Source organism: Nelumbo nucifera, chromosome 6 (assembly GCF_055504915.1).
Source record: "Nelumbo nucifera cultivar China Antique chromosome 6, China Antique-T2T, whole genome shotgun sequence".
Lineage (NCBI taxonomy): Eukaryota > Viridiplantae > Streptophyta > Magnoliopsida > Proteales > Nelumbonaceae > Nelumbo > Nelumbo nucifera.
In genome coordinates this window covers 14,865,427-14,887,647 of record NC_142654.1, presented here as the reverse complement: position 1 = coordinate 14,887,647, position 22,221 = coordinate 14,865,427, and the positions used below count along the sequence as shown (strand labels likewise).

General features: G+C 40.6%; 1 protein-coding gene across 30 annotated transcripts in view; it reads right to left on the bottom strand.

The window, feature by feature from the left end:
* DELTA-ADR (delta-adaptin) overlaps positions 1-20,255 on the bottom strand; it is a 55,025-nt gene extending 34,770 nt beyond the window's left edge. For 16 of the 30 annotated variants that reach the window (XR_016077320.1, XR_016077319.1, XR_016077316.1 and 13 more), the window contains exons 1-3: positions 16,388-20,254; positions 14,076-14,302; positions 2,112-2,170 (exon numbers count right to left, since the gene is read on the bottom strand). Coding sequence is in view for 1 of the 30 variants with exons in the window: in XM_088889654.1 (XP_088745780.1) it covers positions 16,400-19,333 (2,934 nt within the window). In the remaining 29 variants the exon portion in view is untranslated. Of the gene's footprint in view, positions 1-2,111; positions 2,171-10,069; positions 10,088-14,075; positions 14,303-15,374; positions 15,807-16,387 lie in introns of those variants that run through there. The other 14 variants (XR_002022252.2, XR_016077326.1, XR_016077338.1 and 11 more) reach the window with 8 other exon arrangements.
* Between the last annotated feature and the right edge of the window lie 1,966 nt (positions 20,256-22,221).

The window sequence follows — 22,221 nt, the reverse complement described above, 5'->3', positions numbered from 1 at the left end:
TTTCAACAGCTGAGAACTGCAACACCACAAACCCTACTCACCGAAGTCTGTACACTGATTTCAGCAGTATTAAATGTTGAAAACTACAACACCACAACCCCTACTCACCGAGGTCTACACACTGATTTCAGCGATATCAAAAGCTGAAAACCACACTTGTAACACCACCAACATTAATCCACAACTATAGGAAGCTTCACCATTAAGTAGACACTATTGCCATTCGAATCACACACAAACCAGAATAAACCCTAGCATAAACCCTAGCATACTGCAATCTGAGAACCCATCATGCGAACTGTACTACACCTCTCATGTATTCCATAACAAAAAAAAATATATAAAAAAAACTTTACCTCATCGCCTGAAGGCCAACCATACGAAGGGCTGAGACACCACTGCACCACACGTACCAGCCCTAACTAGGGCTTAGAAACCACAGCAACCAATCACCAACGACACAATCGGAGGCATAGAGACCTCCTAGGGAAGAGGGCGATCACTCCTTTTCAGCCCTTTTCCCAGTCTCCAACTCACAACTGAGAACCCCAAGTGAAACCCTAATTCGAATGCGCAGAAGGCAGAATTCTAGCAAGTCTGATTTGGTGAACCTAGCTCTGATACCATGTTGAAGTTTGACCTGCCATAGAATTCTGTCTTGTTCGTTGACTGTAGAGTAAAGTAGACAGCAAGAAGTAGGAGAGGAAAGAAGAAAAGAGAGAAGAGAGAAAAGAGAGAAAGGCTGGTTCGAATTAGGGAAAAAAGTTAATCCCTTGATTCGGCCAGACCTATTATTATATTATTGACTTATTGAAAAAGACTTGAGTGCCCTTCTTTAAGTAAGAGGCACTCGAACTAACATAACAGTACACATCAGCATTCTCAACAAGTACAAAGACTGAAATACCCCTTCACTAACACCACTAACATTTGTTAAACTTCTTTTTTGATTTGGAGACAGATTTTATCATATGAATGGATTTCTCTCATAGTAGTAAGGGGAGCTAAAGGCCTCGTTCTTGAATTGTCTGCAACTGATGGAATTTATTGAAAGAAATAAGATGGATGTGACAAACTCTACAACTTTCAATTCCACCCATTGGATCATCAGGAAAGAGAAATTAAGAGAAATTTGTAGCAGGAAGGAGAAATTAAGAGAAATTTCACAGTGGTTGATTTGTTGAGGAAGTGGGGTGAGATTGCTAACTGCACCCAGTCCAAAGCAATCTTGTATGTGTCCTACACTCCCCCACTGGCTGGCTTCTTAAAGCTGAACTTTGATGGAAGCAGTTGAGGGAATCCTGGACAATCAGGGATTGGAGGTGTGTTTAGGGATGAGAATGGGCTTGTCTCTGCCATGTTCTCCGGCCCAATTGGAGTGGATGACTCTCTCAGGGCTGAAATAGTTGCAGTTTTGGAAGGAGTTCAAAGAGCCAAGGAAATGAATATAAGAAAACTCTTCATTGAGGGGATTCAGAGGTGGTGGTAGGGTGGCTGAATAAAGAAAATAGCAGTTTATGGATGTACAGTAATGAGAGGAGAAAGTTTAGGTGGCTGGTTCAGGAGATGGAAGTTAAGGTCAGCTGGGTGAATAGGTCAGCTAACTCCTTTGTGGATGGATTAGCTAAGCAAGGAGTCGTGAGGGAGTCAATGTTTTGGGCACAAGTGTAATTTTTCCTTTTTGTTCTTGGGAGTGTTTTGCTCCCTTTGGAAGATAAGAAAGTTTATCTTCCTCTCTGTAATTCTTTTGTGATTAAGTAATGAAATGTTGTTATTGATCAAAAAATAGAAATGTTAGCCATATGGACAAAAACCTAATGGGCATTACAAATAAAACAAGGCGACAACAGAATGCAGAAATTTAAGGCTATAGTTCATTCAAGGTACCATGAATGCCATAAGACAATTAGGAAACCCCCCAATAAATCTGAAAATTCAAATAATTGGACAAAAGTAAGAAAGTTGTATGTCAATAGCCGCTCAAGTTATGAACTTAAATATGTAAAACAAAAAATAGAAAATATAGATGCAATTGAATAAATTATAGAAAATATTTAATAGATTGTTAGGCATAGACTTCGATACCAATAAAGTGTCAATAATGAACTTACATATTCTATTAGATCAGTTTCCTTTGCCATCTCAATCAACCACTATAATTTCAATAAACCTAAAAAACAACTGTATCAAATTTTGCATATAAAGTAAAATAATTAGAAAATGATGCATCTAACTTTGCAACTTTATTTGTATCTTATAAGCTAGGGTTTAGCATAGAATTCTGTTATTGAATTATTGAAATATTAATATACTTTTAGATGTTATTTTATATGTTTAGAGAGTCTTAATGTATTTCAATAGGATGTATACAGGCTATCTTGTTATTTGCCCACTAATAAGGGCCATTCATGTAATTGTATATAACTTTACCCTATTCACTAAAATATGCTCTTTCGGAGTGGAGGCGTTCCATTCAATACACCCTCCCAAACATTTCTTCTTGTTGTTGTATACACCCTCCCAAACATTGTATCTGAGCCATTTATATTTGGGCTTTTTGAGAGATGCATTTTGAAGAGGTTGAGGTCGAATCTGGTATGAGAAGATCTACAGTTCGAACTACAGTACCTATGACACCATTGAAGGAATAGGGCATGTTGTGGACCAAACTCAAGCTGTAAGTTCAGATTCGAATGAAGGATTGTTGAGAAGTATTTTAATAAGGTTTTTGAACATTTTTCTGGGATTTTATAGTTGCATTTGAGGGGTGAAAGATACAAATTTTCTCAGACATACAAATTTCTAGCATTTCTCTTCATCCAGTTGGAGTTAGGGCATGAGATTTTAGATTTCAGGTCATTTTTTATGATATTATTGAATAGTTTGGCCACTGGTTGCATTAGATTCCATTTCGTGGGCTAGTCCTATTTAGTGCCAGAAAATCCTAGCATCTTCTCAGATCTATTCGGATACTTTTTTTTTTTGCTTCCCAGTTGGGTCTATTATTCATATCAGTTGATATTTGATGTTTATTTAGGAGTTTTGATCTTCAAAACCTTGTGTAGAAGTTATCTTGACTTGGGTGTTAAGGTTTTGTTGTCCAAAGTGTTATAATGGCAAACAAGACAGATGTAATTTCAATCAGGTTTGGTGGTTTGAACTATAGCATGTGGCATTTCCAGTTCCAGTACTTTGTGAAGGGAAAACACCTTTGGGAATTTCTGGATGGTACAATGGCTAGGCCAATTGATAAAGCTGCTAAGGAAATAGAGCAATGGGAAGTTGATAATGCCAGAATTATATCCTGGCTGCTAAGGTCTATTGATGATACCTCCAATACATATCAACTTCAAGGTTTTCAGACAGGAAAATCCACATGGGCTTATTTGGAAAAAATGTATCAACAAATAAATGTGGCTAGGAAGTTTCAATTAGAGCATGATATATTTATGTATACTCAAGGAGATAAGAAAGTCATTGAATATATACAGGGTTTATTTCTCTCTAGACAGAATTGGAAATACTTCACAAATGACCCTACCTTCAATGAAAAGTTTCATAAGATTAATAATGAATGCAAGGTCATGCAATTTCTCACAAAAATGCATCCAGAGTTTGAAATGATTTGGGATAATATTCTCACTCAAGGTGATATAAATGATGTGAATGCAATACTTGGAGAGCTACTGAGGGAAGAAACTCGTATGCAACTCAAGTTGTACTTGAAGCAAAGAAAGAACCTAATGTGGCAAGGACTTTTCTCGTATGCAGTATCATGAGTTCAAGGAATATGGCCACATCGCATCCAATTGCAAGAAGTAGAACTTCTATGTCTATTGCAAAAGGCAAGGATATGTTGTAAATGAGTGCAAAGCCAAATCATCTCAAGGAAAGAAGGGTTACAAAACATACCAGGCCACTACTGATGAGACACCAATTGTTGCTACATCTTCTAGGTCTACAACAACCTCATAAGGGCAATTCTCTCAAGCATCCAATGGCCTTTCTGAACAACAGCTTCAAATTATGATTGCTTTTGCTATCTATTCTGTCTTTACAGCTATAGGACTTTCCAGTAAGCCTTGCTACTTTGGTTCACCTGTTAGTCCTCTTTGGGTTCTTGATTCTGGAGCATCAAATCACATGACTTGTTTCTCACCTAGTCTAATGTATACCTCTTATTTTGGTAATAATCAAATTGTCACTGCCAATGGTGATAGACATCAAATCCTTGGCACTAACAATTTGACCTGTTCTGCTTCACCTTTTAGCTTAGTGTCTTTAAAGCAAGTATTTCTTGTACCTAAACACCAGTCTGATTTCAGTTGGACAACTTGTTGATAATGGATATGATGTTCATTTCTCACATAATGGTTATTTTGTTCAAGACCAGCTTACTAGGAGAGTGATAGGGAGAGGTCTTAAGGTTGAACATGACTCTACACCACCTAGTTCTTTTTTTTTTTTTTTTTGCTTCTTCTGGGACTTCTCACGATACTTTTTGGTAGCTTTGGCACCATCTTTTGGGTCATCCTCATGGCGATAAATTAACTACAATCATTTATTCTGGTTTTTTGAAGAGTAAATTACCTCCTTTTGCATCATCAGTAAAATCATGTGTTACATGTTCTTTAAGAAAAAGTACTATAATCATTCATCCTCCCCTTTTGAAATAGTTCATAATGATGTATGGGGGCCTGCATTTGTTTTGTCTCAAATGGGGTTCAAATATTTTGTATTGTTCATTGATGATAATACTCATTTCACATGGATTTATTTATTGAGAAAGAAAAATAAAGTTTTTCCTTACTTTAAAATTTTTCATGCTTTGGTTGAGAGTTGAGACTAAATTTTCTACTAAAATCAAAGCTCTAGGTTTAGACTCAAGAGGAGAATACATGGATAATCAATTTCAAGATCTATGGCACTGACGGCATTCTTTCCCAACAATCATGTCCTAGCACACCTCAACAAAACAATGTAGTAAAGAGGAAGAATTGTTATCTCCATGAAATGACCCACACACTTCTGGATTCAGGTGCTTCTCCCTCCTCCTAGGCTAATGCATAGCAAATTCAGTATATCCTATAAATTGTCTTCTACTCTTTACAATGTTTCTCCATTTTAGCAATTATATCATCGTCCTCCAAATTACTCAACTCTACACGTTTTGGTTGTGGTTTTTTCTGTCTTCCTCCACATGAATGTAACAAGTTGTTAGCCCAATCTACTTTGTGTACCTTTCTGGGTTTAGTTCAAATCACAAGGGTTTCCTTTGTTATGACCCAACTCTTCGTCATGTACATGTTTCAATGAATGTTATTTTTCTTGAACAAATCTCCTATTTCAAACAAGTGGCCAAATGCCCAAGTCTTTCCTCTGTTGTTCTTCATGATTTTGATGTTCCTAATTTACAACAAGATGATGTTTCTACTCAAGTTCAATCTTTTAATGCTTCTTTGTAGCTCTATCTGAGATGCCCACGTACTACCACCCTTGTTGCTCCTCCAATGGATGGTTTGTCAATCATCACTGCTCTAGTTGTCAAAATAGCAATTGTCCATCTAATTCTTGCATTGTCTGCTCTTTGTGGTTGATCTATTTTTCGGATCAATGTTACCAATGCACATCTTCATGGTAATCTAAAGGAAATTGGTTAAATGAAACTACTACATAGGTACTATACCGATCAACACTTAGTATGTCGCATCAAGAACAGTGTTTTAAAAGCGCAAGGCGTAAAAAAGGCACAGGGGTCAATTTGTGCATGAGGCGCAAGGCGAGGCACAAAAATACAGAAAAATGATAAAAATAAAAAAAAAATGTCAGAAAATTCAAAAAATGCCAAAAATATTGAACATAATATTAATAAAAAATATAAACTTAAATTTTAAAATAAATGTTTTAAAAAACCTATTATCTAAAATTAAAATACATAAACATAAGATGTAAAGCATATTCAAATGAAAATTTAAAAATGAAATCAAACATATAAAACATTTTCAAGCATGTAAAACCTCTAATCTCTTTTTTCATTCAATTGCATTACTTCAAGTAGCTAATGTAATGTAAAACATATTACATTCTTGATTCTACGAGCTGCCTTTGTGCCACATCCCTCGAGGCAAGCCCAAACAAGTCCATGTTAGGTCTTAAATTCTTAGTTTTCACACAAAAATAATGTTTTTATAGTTTTAATTGCTTTTTACGAAGACATTTTATTAGGATGAATGAATAAGCAACATTACCAAATTGGAGGTTGTCGAAGCTTCAGTGAGCGAGCGAACCTAAGCGGAGTAGAACCCCCAATTTGGTAATGTTGCACAAAAAGCAATTAAAACTATAAAATCATTATTTTTGGTGTGAAAACCAAGAATTTAATACCTAACGTGGACTTGTTTGGGCTTGCCTCGAGGGGTGTGGCACGGGGGTCCGGGGACGGCGCCCCCAGCCCAGCCGCTATGTTCAAAAAAAGCAAAAAAGCGTCAAATTTTCAAAAGGCGCACGCCTAGGCTGAGGCGCAAGGCGCATCAAACGCACGCCTAGGTGCACCAGGCGTGCACCTTTTGAAAGGGCTGCGTCTAGGACCTAGGCGAGGCGCATTTCAGGGTATGTGCCTCGCTTTACGCCTAAGGCGCGCCTTTTAAATCACTGATCAAGAACTCTCTCTATGGCTTGAAGCAAGCTCCATGTGCCTGGTTTGAGTGCTTCCATCATGTTCTTATAAAAGTCGGTTATCATTAGAGTGACTACGATTCATCTCTCTTCTTTTCTGGTGACTATGGTGTTACCATTTTGCTTGTTTATGTAGATGACATCTTATCACGGGTGATGATTGTTTGCTGAAATAGAGCTGTCGAATGAGAGAAGAAGAAGAAGAAGAAGAAGATATGAGATGGGCGGTAGAATTTGTTCTCAGCCAGCCCTAATCTATTATATATAACAACATTACATAAATAGACCAAAATGCCCCTGATTAGTGGAGGGACACCTAGTCAAATAAACACTAAATAAGATTAGGCCCAGTAACTAAGGCCCAATAACTAATGACTTAAGACCCAACAAGGATAAACATACAAATTAAGACAGCCGAACCAACACTCCCCCTCAAGCTAAGCATGGATGTCAATCATGTTTAGCTTGCCAAGTAAGTCCAAGAATTTCACTGTAGCTAGCCCTTTAGTCAAAACATCTGCAATCTGCATCTCGGAGGGAGTATAAGGGATGCAGAGTTCTCCTGAGACGATTCTTTCTCTGACAAAGTGACGGTCTATCTCAATATGTTTAGTTCTATCATGTTCCACTGGGTTATTTGCAATGTTGATAGCAGCCTTGTTGTCACAGTACAACCTGAGAGGACACTCAATCTTTATTCCAAGTTCACCAAGCAGGATCTTAAGCCATAAAAGTTCAGCAACACCATGAGCCATAGCTCGATATTCGGCCTCTGCACTAGATCTAGCAACCACATTCTGTTTTTTACTCCTCCAAGTAACTAAATTTCCTCCAACAAAGGTGCAGTACCCAGAAGTAGACTTCCTGTCCCCAATTGAGCCAGCCCAATCTGCATCAGTATATCCTTCAACTTCAATTTTACTGTTTTTTCTAAACAGAAACCCTTTCCCCGGGCAAGACTTCAAATATCTGAGGATCCTTTCCACAGCTTTCATGTGAGGGATTTTAGGAGTGTGCATGAACTGACTGACAACGTGTATAGCATAAGCAATGTCAGGGCGAGTGAGGGACAGGTAAATCAACTTCCCCACCAGCTTTTGGTATCTTTCCTTATCAAGGTAGTCCTCTCCTACTGACTCCTATAGACCATGATTCTGTTCTATTGGAGTATCTACTGGCCTACACCCCATCATGCCTGTCTCTTGAAGAAGATCAAGGATGTATTTCCGCTGACATATATAGATGCCCTCTTTGGATCTTGCAACTTCAATCCCGAGAAAGTATCTCAGTTGGCCCAGGTCTTTGATCTCAAATTCAGCAGCCAAGACCTCCTTTAGTCTTTTAATCTCTTCCTGATCATCCCCTGTAATTACCATATCATCCACATATACAATAAGTGTTGTAAGTTTGCCATTTTCCTTCCTTATGAATAGAGTATGATCTGCCCCACTTTGAGTGTAACCCCTTTTCTTCATGGCCCCACATAGCTTCTCAAACCAAGCTCGAGGGGACTGCTTAAGGCCATATAGGGCTTTTCTCAGTCTACATACCTTCTTGCCAAACCCATAACCTGGTGGAGGATCCATGAAAACCTCTTCATGCAGGTCACCATTCAAGAAAGCATTCTTCACGTCCAACTGATGTAGCTCCCATGAGAAATTTGCAGCTAATGATAATAGAATTCGGATTGTGTTGAGTTTTGCCACCGAAGAAAAGGTTTCTTTGTAGTCAATCCCTTCTTTTTGAGTGAACCTTTTTGCTACCAGTCTAGCCTTGTACCTTTCAATGGACCCGTCCTCCCTATGCTTCACAGTGAACACCCACTTGCATCCAACAGTGCCTTTCCCTTCTGGTAGATCCACTAATTCCCAAGTCCCTGCTTTCATTAAGGCCTTCATTTCTTCATCCATAGCCTCTTTCCATTTTGGGTCAGATACTGCCTCAGAATACCTGGTAGGAACATGCACAGAAGAGAGAGCAGACACAAAAGAACAATAACGGGGAGACAAATGTGAGTAAGACACAAAATCAGCAATGGGGTGTCTGATAATACAAGAACGGGTAGACTTACGAAGGGCAATAGGAAGATCCAAGTCAGAGGAACTGATAGGATTACCTTGAGTTTCTGAGACAGGTTGATCCGAGTCCAATTGGTTGTTGTCATGAGTTAGAGGGCCCTTCTTCCTTCTGTTGCAGGTGATTCTGATATCTCTTTGCAGCCTGCTTGAGTCTTCAGTAACATCTGCAACATCACTAGTAGTGGCTGGTACAATGGGAGCCTCACTAGATTCACCCGGGATACGACAACTAGGTGGATCAGGAGGAGAAGATGGAAGGTCTGAGGTAGAGAGAGGCACAAAGAAAGGGGGAACAGAAGAATCCTCTTCAATCCCACTAGTCTCCCCCTGAAGAGGATTCTGGGAAGAATGAAAATAGGATTGAGACTCAAAGAATACCACATCCTTTGTAACATATTTTTTCTTGGTGACTGGATCATAACACTTGTATCCCTTCTGAGTAGAAGAGTACCCCAAAAAGATTCCCTTTGTAGCCCTAGGATCCAATTTGGTCTTCTTTGGATCCTTGACATGTATAAAGCATACACACCCAAAGACTCTCGGTGGAAGAGAAAAGTCGGGAAGATGAGGGCAAAGAACAGAGAAAGGAGTTTTCATCCCCAATACCTTGGATGGCATTCGATTTATCAGGTATGATGCAGTAAGGATTGCTTGAGACCAATAGTTTTTTGGAACTTTGTGCTGAAATAGTAAGGCTCGAGCAGTCTCCAATAGGTGCCTATTCTTGCGCTCAGCAACCCCATTCTGTTAGGGGGTACTAGCACAAGATGACTGATGAATCATTCCAGCATCCTCCATAAACAGATTCAAGGACCTTTCAAAGTATTCTGCAGCATTATCTGACCTGAATTGTTTGATTTTCGTGCCAAACTGTGTTTCAATCATTTTGCAAAAAGTCATAATTACCCACGACACTTCTTCTCGTATTTTTAATAAGTAGATCCATGTGCATTGAGAATAGTGATCAATAAAACTGATAAAATATCGAAAGCCATCAACAGAAATAATGGGAGAGGGGCCCCAAACATCAGAGTGGACTAAGTCAAAAGAAGCTTGAATTTCATTACTCGAAGTTGAATAAACAGTTCTACATTGCTTTGATAGTTGACAGACTTACTTGAAACACCTTTGAATAATTCTGGAAACAATACTTCCAATGATGAAAACGGTAAATGACCTAACCTAGCATGCCACAGATGTAAACTAGCTATTGACTCCCCATTGGACTGACTACTAGTAGCAGATGTTTGTAATGCCGAACTGATGTCTGCATCAAGGTAGTAGAGACCTCCACACTCATGACCGCTCCCAATCGTTCTCTTCGTCAATCTGTCCTGAAAGACACAATGGGTAGGAAAAAAGGTTATGCTACAATTCAAATTTTTGGTAAGCTTTGAAACAGATAAGAGATTTGAAGAAAGATTGGGAACATGCAAGACAGATTTGAGTGAGAGGTCCTTGCTTAGGTTAACCACTCCCTTCCCAGAGATGGTAGAGAGAGAACCATCAGCAACCCTCATTTTATCTTGGCCAGACATTAAATGATAGGAAGAAAATAGGGAAGACATGTGTGTCATGTGGTCAGTTGCACCATAATCAATAATCCAAGAGGCAGGATCAATAGTACTAGTTGCACTAAAGGTAGAGACAATACCTGATCTGGCAAGGGAGGAGGACGGAAGAGAATTGGTCCTTAGACGGGCTAGGGCCCGGCTAAGTACCTCTACCTCATCGGTGGTAAAACCCAAGGACCCGGTTCCGAGGGAATTAGTAGTTTGTCCCATGGAAGAGGAAGTAACTGTGGATGAGTGTTTTGAACCATCATCATTGTGACCCGTAGCCAGATTTACACTTGCAGATTGACCATTCTGATGCTTCTTATCTTTCCTCAATGCAGCTGGCTTCAAATGCGGATGAAGAACCCAACAGATCTCTTTCACATGCCTTTCCCCTCCACAGTAGGTGCACTTCAGATGTCTCTTGTCAGAGTGTCTGTTTCCCCTTTGATTTGTAGAGATTAAGGCCGAATGTTCCACAGACTGTTCAGCTAGTTTAGTTTGAGTATCAACCCGCATCTCTTTTCTTCTCACCTCTTCATTCCTCACAAGGTAGTAAACATGATGTAAGTCTGGCATTTCATCCCTTCCCAGAATTTGGGACCTTATGCTCTCATATATAGGATCTAGGCCAGCCAGAAATTTAAATGCTCTACCCTCTTCAACTTGTTTGCCATGCTTTTCTTTGTCTCTGGCATTCTCCCAATCAATAATAAGGTGGTGATCTAACTCTTCCCATAGTCCTTCTAGTGTAGCAAAATATGTTGCAACACTCATATCTCCTTGCCTCAAGGCAGCAATGTCTTGATTCAGTCTGTAAATTCTTGCATTATTCTTTTTCTGCCCATAGGTTTTAGAAACTTTTTCCCATATCTTGGCAGCCGTGGAGAAATGTTGAACAGTCCTAGCTACTCTTGGAGTCATTGAGGCAAGTAGCTAGGACATAACTGTAGCATTCTCCTTGCGCCAAGCTGCATATTCAGCACTCCCCACTTCGGGTTCCTTCTTCTGCCCGTCCAAGTAACCGGTGAGTTCCCGGGATGTGATGAACAACATGGCTAAGACAGATCATTCTCTGAAGTTGTACTCATCCAACAACACACTTGTGATCTGTAGGCTATGCAGATTTGGATTCTCCAAATTAGGAGACCTCCCACAAGCCCTAACATTTCTAGAAGACACTTCCCCAGATATGGAAGACATCTTCTCCTACTCATAAAGTCAAGACTGTAAACACAATATATAATGAACTGTTTCACACTTACGGAGCTTGCTACACTGTAAACTCAGTCCTGAGAACCCGACGCAAAGCTGAAACACCGAGTACTACACTGCACACTGTGCCCTAATTACTGCTGTCGCAGATTATAATCTGTTGTGCTACCTTCTGCTGTGTTCTAATCACTGCTGCCGCAGCCTGCAACTTGCTGTGTTAGCTTCTACTGTGTGCTAAGCACTGCTATCTCAGGTTATACTCTCACCCACGAACAGTTCTAGGACTGCTGAGATTCGTCATTTCTCCTAGATCTGTTTTACACAGATCTATCTTAGCCAAATGGCTACAATCTGCTGTACTGCGTCTATTAGGGCATCAGCCTCTGGGTCTATCTCCCCTTGGGCCCTACAACCAAGGGAAACCCTAGATGTAGGTTCAGCTGTGTTCTGCGACCAACCCTAGGGTTTCTTTGCAGCAACCAAGAAAAAAAGAAGAGAGAGAGTTAACTGCGAGTAGAAGAAAAAAGCGGTTGCTGTAACCAGTCAAAAGATTAGTGCTCTGATACCATGTTTGCTGAAATAGAGTTGTCGAATGAGAGAAGAAGAAGAAGAAGAAGAAGAAGATATGAGATGGGCGGCAGAATTTGTTCTCAGCCAGCCCTAATCTATTATATATAACAACATTACATAATGTTACATAAATAGACCAGAATGCCCCTGATTAGTGGAGGGACACCTAGTCAAATAAACACTAAATAAGATTAGGCCCAATAACTAATGACTTAAGACCCAACAAGGATAAACATACAAATTAAGACAGCCGAACCAACAATGATCTTGAAGAGATCCAACAACTCAAATTATTTTTCTAGCATTCTTTCAAGATGAAGGATCTCGGTATTATGACATATTTTCTAGGTTTGGAGGCGTAGTCATCTAAAAGAGGTCATTTTGTGAATCAAAGAAAATACACTAAAAACCTAATTCAACTAGATAATATCACTGACTCCAAGCAAGTTGATCCCCCTATGGAACTCAATGTGAAACTATCTCATGATCTACGAAGAACTTTTACAAAATCCTACTCTATATTGTAGACTGATTGAGAGTCTTATTTATCTCATTGTGACCCACCTAGACAAAGCTCGTGCTATTCGAGTGGTTAGTCAGTTTGTATCTGCCACTAATCATCCTCATCTCATTGTGATTCACAAGATTATCCAGTATATCCATGAATCTCTTGACCACGGATTGTTCTTCCCTCTTCATCTTTGATTCATCTTCGAGAATACTCTGATGCTGATTGGGTAGGATGTCTAAATACACGTCAATCTACAACTGGGTGGTGCATTTTCTTTGGGGATTCCCTTATCTCATGGAAAATGTAAGAAGCAAAGTATTGTATCCAAATCCTCTATTCAAACTGAATATCCAGCTATGTCTATTACTTGTGAAATAGTGTGGTTTAGGGGCCTTCTTTAGGAACTTCATTTCCCCCCACTACTCCTACACCCTTATAAGATGATAATATGAGTGCCATTCGCATTGCTTCCAACCCAGTCTTTCATGAATGCACCAAACACATTGAGGTTGACTGTCATTTCATTCATGATCAATTTATAGCACGGACAATCACACTTCCTCATATCTCCTCTAAGCTGCAGCATAGTAATATCTTCACTAAAGCCATGACTTGTACATGCCATGAATTCCTTGTGGGCAAACTGATGTTGTCCTCACATCAGTTTGAGGGGGAGTGTAGATAGAGTTGTATGTATTCATGTTATTTTATTTCCTTTTTATGTTTGGTGGGTATTATTATATTTCAATAGGATGTATATAGGCTATCCTGTTATTTGTCCACTAATAAGTGGCATTTGTGTAATCGTATATAACTTTGCCCAATTCAATAAAATATGCTTTTTGGGGATGGGGGCACTCCATTCGATACGCCTTCCCAAACATTTCTTCTTCTTGTTGTTGAATACTTAAAAATAGAAGGGTGACGTAAATGTCACCTAACCAAACATGGCAAAAGGCATGTATCAGTCACATTACCAAAGGGACATGATAAGGATATGACCCTTCATGCAGAAGGCTTAAACAATTCACAAGCTCTAGGGCAGTGATTATTGAGAGTCTGGTGTGCATGAAGGCATTTTGTGTTGGGGTCCATAGTAAAAGCCTCAGGATTCATAATACTGCCAACTCTCCCTTGTTAACCTTATATGAATGTATTAGTAGCTTTGCCGGATTCAAACCTAAATTGGATTGGGTTTCAAATTTGGACTAGAACAATTAGGGGGTGTTTGCCAATGTGTCTATGGTCAGTATTTCAAACAACTTGGAAAGGAAAATTATACACATTGGTAAACACCCCCTTTAGATGATGCTTACGTCTTACAGACAACTGAAATTAAAAAATTAAAAAGCAATTTGAAATGAAACAAAAAGAGTCTCATTTAAAGATTGCATGCAAATTACCAAAAAAAATAAAAACAAAAAATCAAAAGAAATGTAATTTAAAAATAAGCACACATCCAAACCATACAGAGCACTGGCTTGCTTGTCCAATGTGGTTATTCCCAAGTCCACCCCTCTCATCCTTTGGAATGCATTATGCATATACTGTCAATAAAGTGTCAAAATCAGCCAAATAGCACTTGCTGACCACCCTTGTCGACTTGGAAAAGTTCTGGGATCTTATCAATCCTGTCCAATCCACCATACAACCTTCAACAAAATGCCCTCAAATGTTTCATTTTGTAAACCCCAGTTCTGAAAAATACAGTTAGAAGACTCAAGTCCAGGCAATTTCATTAACACCCAATAATTTTATGCTCTTCAAAAATTTTCTAACAGTCTTATAGGTTTCAAAAGGCAGTTCTAAAATCATATTCAATATATATGTTGGCAGTTAAAACAAGCCCATAAAGCATCAGCTTTGACCAACCATAATTGGCTCTCTGATAACACAGTTTCATAGTAATGTGCCTGCCCACTAGAGTTGGATTCAATGGCCCAATCTGGTTGAACTAGGATGGACCAGCTTGGGCCAAGCCAACTTGGTCTGGCTGCCTTATAGGGGTATAAATTGGGTTGCCTAACTTAAAGAGGCAACCTAACCTAACCCAAGTTTCATACCTACCAGCTCAGGGTTATCTAAAGTCAGTAGAATCAGGTATGGACTAGCCTTTGGTCAACCAAGACTTTAATCAGGCTAATAAGAAAAACTTTAAAGTTCAAACAATGCATTTCTGGATTGAGATGGGCTCCCATTTGGGCTCTGGCCCAAATCTTAAGTGCAAACATCAGGATCATGGTAAGATTGGGTTCTCCTTCAAAGATGCTATACTAATTTTACTTTTTTCACTATTAATATAGAACAAAATCCGAAAGCAAATCACATCATCATTCTTGTAACTTCCCTTTTGTCTTAAGAAAGCAAAAATTGAAAACTCTAGGCCACACTTGCATAGCTTTTCTAATGGCAACTACTAGCCACTAATGTAGAAAATGATCATTGGTGACCTTGAATCCAAGCAGAGATAATGGTGAACCAATTTGTGCATGATGGAATAGGGGGGTTCAAGCTAAGTTAAAAGAATTTAAAAATGGAGCATTAAGGATGAAATAAGGAAAAATGCTGAACATAGACTTAAGAATTTAAACATAGGGGGTTCAAGCTAGTAATGCTGAACATAGACTTCAGCAGAGAAATAAGTGAAATTTTCCAAGACAATAAAGAAGAAAATAGCTACTATACCAGCTATGGAACTCAACAAACTAATAGAGAAAGAAGTTCAAAAAAAAGAAAGAAAAGGTTGTAGCACCAAGATCAAGCTACTACCTTTTTTGCTTTGGAAGTCTGTTGCGTGCTTGACCAATATGCCAAAAGCCTTAAGACTGTTGAAATGTGTCAAGCCAAGCGCTTATCATTTAGGACCATAGCATACCACCATGCTTCCACGGCCAGCATCTCAGCGGCTTCACTCTGGGCAGCTATCACTCTAGTGGCAAGTAGCCCTCTCCACAAGGGCTCACACTCTAGCAATAGGTAGCCCTTTCCCTCTGGTGGCTTTCACTCTGCTCCAAGTAGCCCTTTCTGTGGTACCTTTCACTCTATTCTAGGTAGCCCTCTCCATGATTCCAACTTGAGACATGTTGGTAGGTTTTGATATCATTTGTTACATGCTTGACCAATATACCAAATAGCCTTAAGACTATTGGAACGCGTGAAGCCAAGCACATTATCATTTAAGACCATAACAAAGTCCAAAGGCTGATTTCATTCAAAATGAAATATGTACCATGTCAAAATGAAATAGTAAAACTGTATTTAGTGTTTGTAAATGAGGGTGCTTATATTTTGGAGGCATAACCAATATCTTATTGTCAAGGGGGTATTCATGCTTATTTCTATCTTGCAACAAGGTATCAATCCAATGAAAAGTGATCATAGAAGAGGATCATATATGTCAATATCTATGTTTGGTGTTCATAAATAAGGGTGCTTTCTTGGTAAAATTTACTTTGTGGCATACATGAGGCCAAGGTATATCAATCCAAATCACTCCACATTCTTTAGTAAATAGCTTCAAATCATAAAATAAAGTAATTCAAAATAACAAATAAAAGAGTCAATATATGTTCTTGTAACACATTAACAAGCCTCAATGATTGAATGTATCATTTCAAAATGGTCTCAATACATGTGAAAGATCGATCCTATAAACTCTGAGAAAATTTGACATCCATATGAGAAACAAGAAGTATCTGCTCTACATAGAACTGACAAGGATGGAAACATGACAGAGTCACACGAAATACAAAAGTAATTAAACTCAAAACAGACTCACTCACCAACTTTTAATGTTACAAGAGGAAATCTGGGATAACTGGAGTTTGTGAAATCACATTTGGAGGCCCATCTGCTCTTTGCCGAGTCTTATGTCTACGATGGTGATGACTACCCTTCTTTTTGTCTTTTTGAGTATCTTCTTTACCCTCATTATTCCTTCTAGGACTTCTCTGTTTCTCTTTACCATGACTACGATGCTTGCTCCTTCTAGAACTTGAGCTTCCATGGCTAGGTTGTGCATCACCAAGATTTTGCTTTGACCTGGAAGCATATCCACTATCAACTAAAGCTTCTTTCTCTCTCTTCCCAGATGATTTATCAGAGGGTTGTCTTTGGGATGACATGGGATTCACCTTATCACCTAGAAGAATGTCTCGAAGAGCACCTGAGAGTGAATCATCTTTTGACTCTTTTGTTAGTTTTGTGGCTGAAACAGGCAATTCATCTCCCTCATCCAACTTTACCACCACAGGCCGTGGCTTTGCATGGTTCGACTTCTTTTTTGATGCTAATGATTGCTCTGTAAGCTTCATAAGATCTTGAGTACCATCAACAAGATTAGACAACAATGGGGGTTCATTTGCAGGTGGATAATCATTGGATACAGTTTCGTTCTTATCTGAAGGGAGATAATATAATCCATGCTGTTTCCGATGTTGCGCAAGCAACAATGTTGACTCAGTTGATGGTTCTGGTTCCTTTCCATGCAGGTTAAAAAAGGAATCACCTTCTCTCTCTCCAAACTGAGGATTTCCAGTAGTGAAAGAACTTGATGGAGGTTTAAGAACATCTGCACACATATTGTCCAAGTCAGAAAGATCTTCTTTCAGCATAAGCCCATCAGGAATTGGAACTCTTTCCTGAGCACTCACTGAGACTGGGCCCAGCTCCTTGGAGAAGGCATTGTACATCAGTTCAATAATTTTGGGGACTTTATGTTCTCCAATCTCAAAATTCCCTTTCTCTTCACCCAAAAGACCATGTAACTCTTGTTCTATCATCTTAATAAAGCCAAGTACATTTTGTGCCCTGTCTTGCACTTCTACCTCATCAGTTCCTGAGTGTGGACCTAAAGCCATTTTGACCAGATTTAACAGATTAAGAATAGATTCATGAGTAAAAGGTTCCTTCTGTAAAGAAACTGATGAAGATGCCTCATGAACAGTTATATCCCTCGTAGTTTCCATAGTGGAATCTTCCACTGATATGTCTGAAACCCTTGGGTTGAATTCATCATCATGTCCACAATCAGCAGCAGATTGGCATTTTGCAATATCAGAAACTTCCACGCATTTTATGCCAAAACCCAAATCAGGCATTCCTGTTGCCAAATCATCAACAGACGATGGATGAATTACTTCCCTCTGCACAAGATAAGAATGAAGACAAAATACCAGAACTTTAAATGCAGAGTGTATATAAACAGCTCTTATTAATGGCGGCAAAAGACTAGTGCGTGGCTGCAGCAGTGCTTCCATAAGTTCAAATGGGTTTTTTGAGAACTCAACATACTCTCCAGACACCCAAGCAGAAGCAGCCAATATCCTATGCAAGAATGGATTACCAAGCAAGGCAGGATCAATCAGAAGATCACGAGCAACACGAACAAGCTCCGGTCTGGCATCCTTAACCCTTAGACCAATATCAACAAATTGACTCTCAATCTCTTCACCTTTTTGGCAATGTGGGTTCCTTGACATTTCCCCGAGAAGCGAAACATACCAATCAAAATCAACAACAATTTCATAAAAATTTCTACCACAGGTTGACAGGATAGATCCTAAAATCTCATTGCAAAACTGTGGTTCAGACTTAAGTGCATAGTTAACCAAAACTCGGGAGATCTCAGCAACATTGGTCTCAGACACCATACCCATCACAAGATGCAGAGCCTCGAGTTTAATATTTGGATCCGCATCACTCAGAGAGTTTATCACAACATCCTTGTTTTCCAACACTGGCCATAAATGCTTAGCCCCAAGAATGGAAAGCGCCTGCAACCCAAGATACTTAAGATTTGGATCATCATCAACCAACAATTCCCGAATCTTCTCAACTGCGAGCTTCACTGCAGATTCATAGTCAGTCAAAGTAGTGACCACAGTTCGAATGCACTCGAACATTAGTGATTTAGCCCCAGTTCTTCTCATGTGCTCGCATATTGGATCAACAACCCTCTTTGCCAACCTTGGCTCCAATGGTAACAGTTTTGCGAAAATCTTAAGCACCTTAATTAATATCCAATTGTTCTTACAATCAACCAAAATCCTATAAAATTCTGGCGCTAGCGGGAGATACAACCTGGGGTCCGGGTCCTTTGAGGCTAGCTCACAAAAGACTCCAACTGCCGCAGACATCACATGAGGATCTGAATTCTCCAAATTCTCAACCAAACGCTTAAAAGATACCTTTACAGCATCTGGGTACTTAACAAAAATTCTCAGAATTACAGCAACAGCCTTTTTTCTAACAAAAGTTTTGCTACTAGAAAGCAATGTAAAGATCTCTGGTGTCAAGTCTCTAGCAAGATCGGTTGTGGCAATAACAGATAAGCATTCGAGTGCAAGACCTACTTCGAATTCATTGGTGCTGGTGAGGTCTTTTCGGAGCTGATTGGTGATGAGGAGGATAACATCGGTGCCCTCGTTGAAGGATTGTGAGGCAGCGAGGTATCCGATCTTTTTGTGGGCGAAACGGGACGAGCTCATGACTTCTACGACATGGAAGGCTGCCCACGACATGTCGATGCCATGGATGGAATTTAGATATGTGAGTTTCTCAAGAGCGACCGCCTTGGTCTGGGAGTCAGTGGTTTTGATCTCTCGCCGTATCTCTTCCATGGCTTTAGTAATGAACTTCGATTCTCCGATCAATTGGAGACGGATGCCTTTGATTAGATCGTCTAAGGAGCGCTGGAACAGTGACTCCATTATAGAAGAAGCCGACATGGCCGGAGGATTTGGAGAAAGGAAGGGACATGAATTTAGTGAAGAACTAAGGTTTTCGATACATAGAAAAGGGAGAGAGTTTCACGCTTACTGTTTAGTCGATGATCGAATTTGAGTTTCAAGCTTACTGCTTTAGTTTTAGCCCAGGATCGAATCTTTATCGTCCAATAATGCCCTTTTTAATTTGTTGTATACCCGTAATGCCCTAATCCACTAAAGTTAATTTCTTTTGGGAAATCTTTAAACTATCCCTAAGGCTCCGTTTGGTTTGTGAGAAGATTTAGATGAGATGGGATGGGATGGGATGGGAAAGTGTAAAAATCTATTCTTCCATTGTTTGGTTTTGTACATAAGAAAACACTATTTCAAGGAGAAGAGAAGAGAAGGTGAGGGAGAAGAAAACATTGTGTCTGCGACTGTATCTACGAACCCAGAAGAAGAAAGAGAAGAAGAGAGGAGAGAGGGAGGAAGGGAGTGTCTTCGATCTGTGTTTGCGAACCCAGATCTAAGTTCTACCATGGAAGAACTTAGATCTGGGTCTACGAACCCAAATTTGTGTCTGCGAATCCAGAAGAAGAAAGAGAAGAAGAGAGGAGAGAAGGAGGAAGGAGGAAGGGAGTGTCTCTGATCTGTGTCTACAAACCTAGATCTGAGTTCTACCATGGCAGAAGTTAGATCTGAGTCTGCGAACCCAGAAGAAGAAAGAGAAGAAGAGAGGAGAGAGGGAGGAAGGGAGTAGCTGAGAGGGGGTGTCGCCACCGTTGCTCTGTTTCTAGGTTCGAATGGGGAAGGGTGCCATCGTCACTGGTTTCGCCAAAAGAGAGAATGAACAATGGTTTCTTACATTTTTCCACTGGGGTCGCACGGTTTTGGTGTGTGCGACCCCAAATCCATGATTTTGGGATCTAATATCCCACACTTTTCTCACCCCATCCCCCTCTTTCCCTCAAACCAAATATGAGAAAATGGAATATTTTTATAATATTCCCTTTTTCTCATCCCCATCCCACAAACCAAATAGAGCCTAACGTTTAGGAAATGGAATTGCTATTTACTTATTTCCTTAATTACCCTTAAGTTTTTTTACAATTGAGATTAATGTTAAATTACAATACGAAAAAGATGGAAATTTCAAATTTACCCCTAAGCTAAATTATAGAAAAAATAAGGGTTAATTTCTTAAACTACTCTTATAGTTTAACCAATTGACTAAGTATATCCCTACTATTTCACTATTGTCCAGCACTACCCCTATTATTTATAACAATTGATTAGCTTTACCCTTATCTTTAGTCCACCCTCTCTCTCTCTCCTCCTCCTTCCTCGGTTTCTCTTCATTCTCTCCCCTGTTTCATTACAACCACTACAACTCATTGCAATAGCGGACCCCTCCACTTCTGATTCCTCTCTCTATCTCTCTCTCCTTCTTCCCCTTCATTCTTTCCTTTGTTTCATCACTACCGCTGCAACTCGTTGCAACAATAAACCCTTCCATCATCTCTCCCTCTCTCTCTCCTTCTTCTCTGGCCTAGCTTCATTGCCTTCAGCCCCTACGTGGAATGGTAGTGATCCCATTCTTGGCATCAATTTCAAGAAAAACTTACAGTAATTGTAATTGATATAACCGTTTCTGGTCACGTACCAATTTTTTGTGATGTATCATTTTTTTTGGCTAAGTGCCTCGCCATTTGACCTGCTCCCAGGAGAGGATGGTGGAGCTCCCTGGTGATGAGCTACTTGGTGACGAGCTCCCTGGCGGTGAGCTACCTGGTGACGAGCTCCCTGGCGGTGAGCTACTTGGTGACGAGCTCCCTGGCGGTGAGCTACCTGGTGACGAGTTCCCTGGTGATGAGCTACTTGGTGACGAGCTCCCTGGCGGTGAGCTGCCTGGTGACGAGCTCCCTGGCGGTGAGCTGCCTGGTGACGAGCTCCCTGGCGGTGAGCTGCCTGGTGACGAGCTCCCTGGCGGTGAGCTGCCTGGTGACGAGCTCCCTGGCGGTGAGCTGCCTGGTGACGAGCTCCCTGGCGGTGAGCTACTTGGTGACGAGCTCCCTGGCGGTGAGCTGCCTGGTGACGAGCTCCCTGGTGACGAGCTCCCTGGTGGTGAGCTACTTGGTGACGAGCTCCCTGGCGGTGAGCTACCTGGTGACGAGCTCCCTGGCGGTGAGCTACCTGGTGACGAGTTCCCTGGCGGTGAGCTACCTGGGTGGACTCGTCATTTGACCTGCTCCTAGGCGGCCTGTAACTCAGGGGATGGTGGAGCTCCCTGGTGTAGCGCAACCCGACTGCCCTCTGCATGAGGTGATCTCCTCTCCTTTGTAGGCGGCGGGAGCTGAGGGACCTACGAGAACTCCATCTTTTCCTCCTCTTTGTAGGCGGCGGGAGATGAGGAACCTGCGAGAACTAAATCAGAAGACCCGGGGGTATTTTCCCGGCGAGGACTCTCCGATGCCTAAGTTAGCATTCCGATTGTAGGGAGCTTGGAGAGAAATGAGAGAGCTAGAGAGCAGGGATTACCTCCATTTTTTCATTCTCTCCCCCTTGTCTTTGGGGGTCGGAGTCCTTATATAGTGGTGTCCTGTCAAATCAGGCATAACAGTCTCTGTCAAGTCAGGCGTAACCACCTCTGTCTCTCTGTCGTAGCCGTTACTGTCAGAGCTGAGGTGGCAGGTGCATGCGGCTGCTGCAGAGTACGGCTCTGCTAGTCAAGGGACAACTCTCAGGGCTGGCAGGCACGGCGCCGCCTAGCAAGAGATGTGGGCGCAAGTCTCCAAATCTGTTAGGTACGGTTGTCAGGCAGGAGATCTTCCTGCGATACGCCAAGCTACCCCTAAGTGGCGAGCTGCCTATGCCGAGCTGTCTATAAGTGGCAAGCTCTGCCGAGCTGG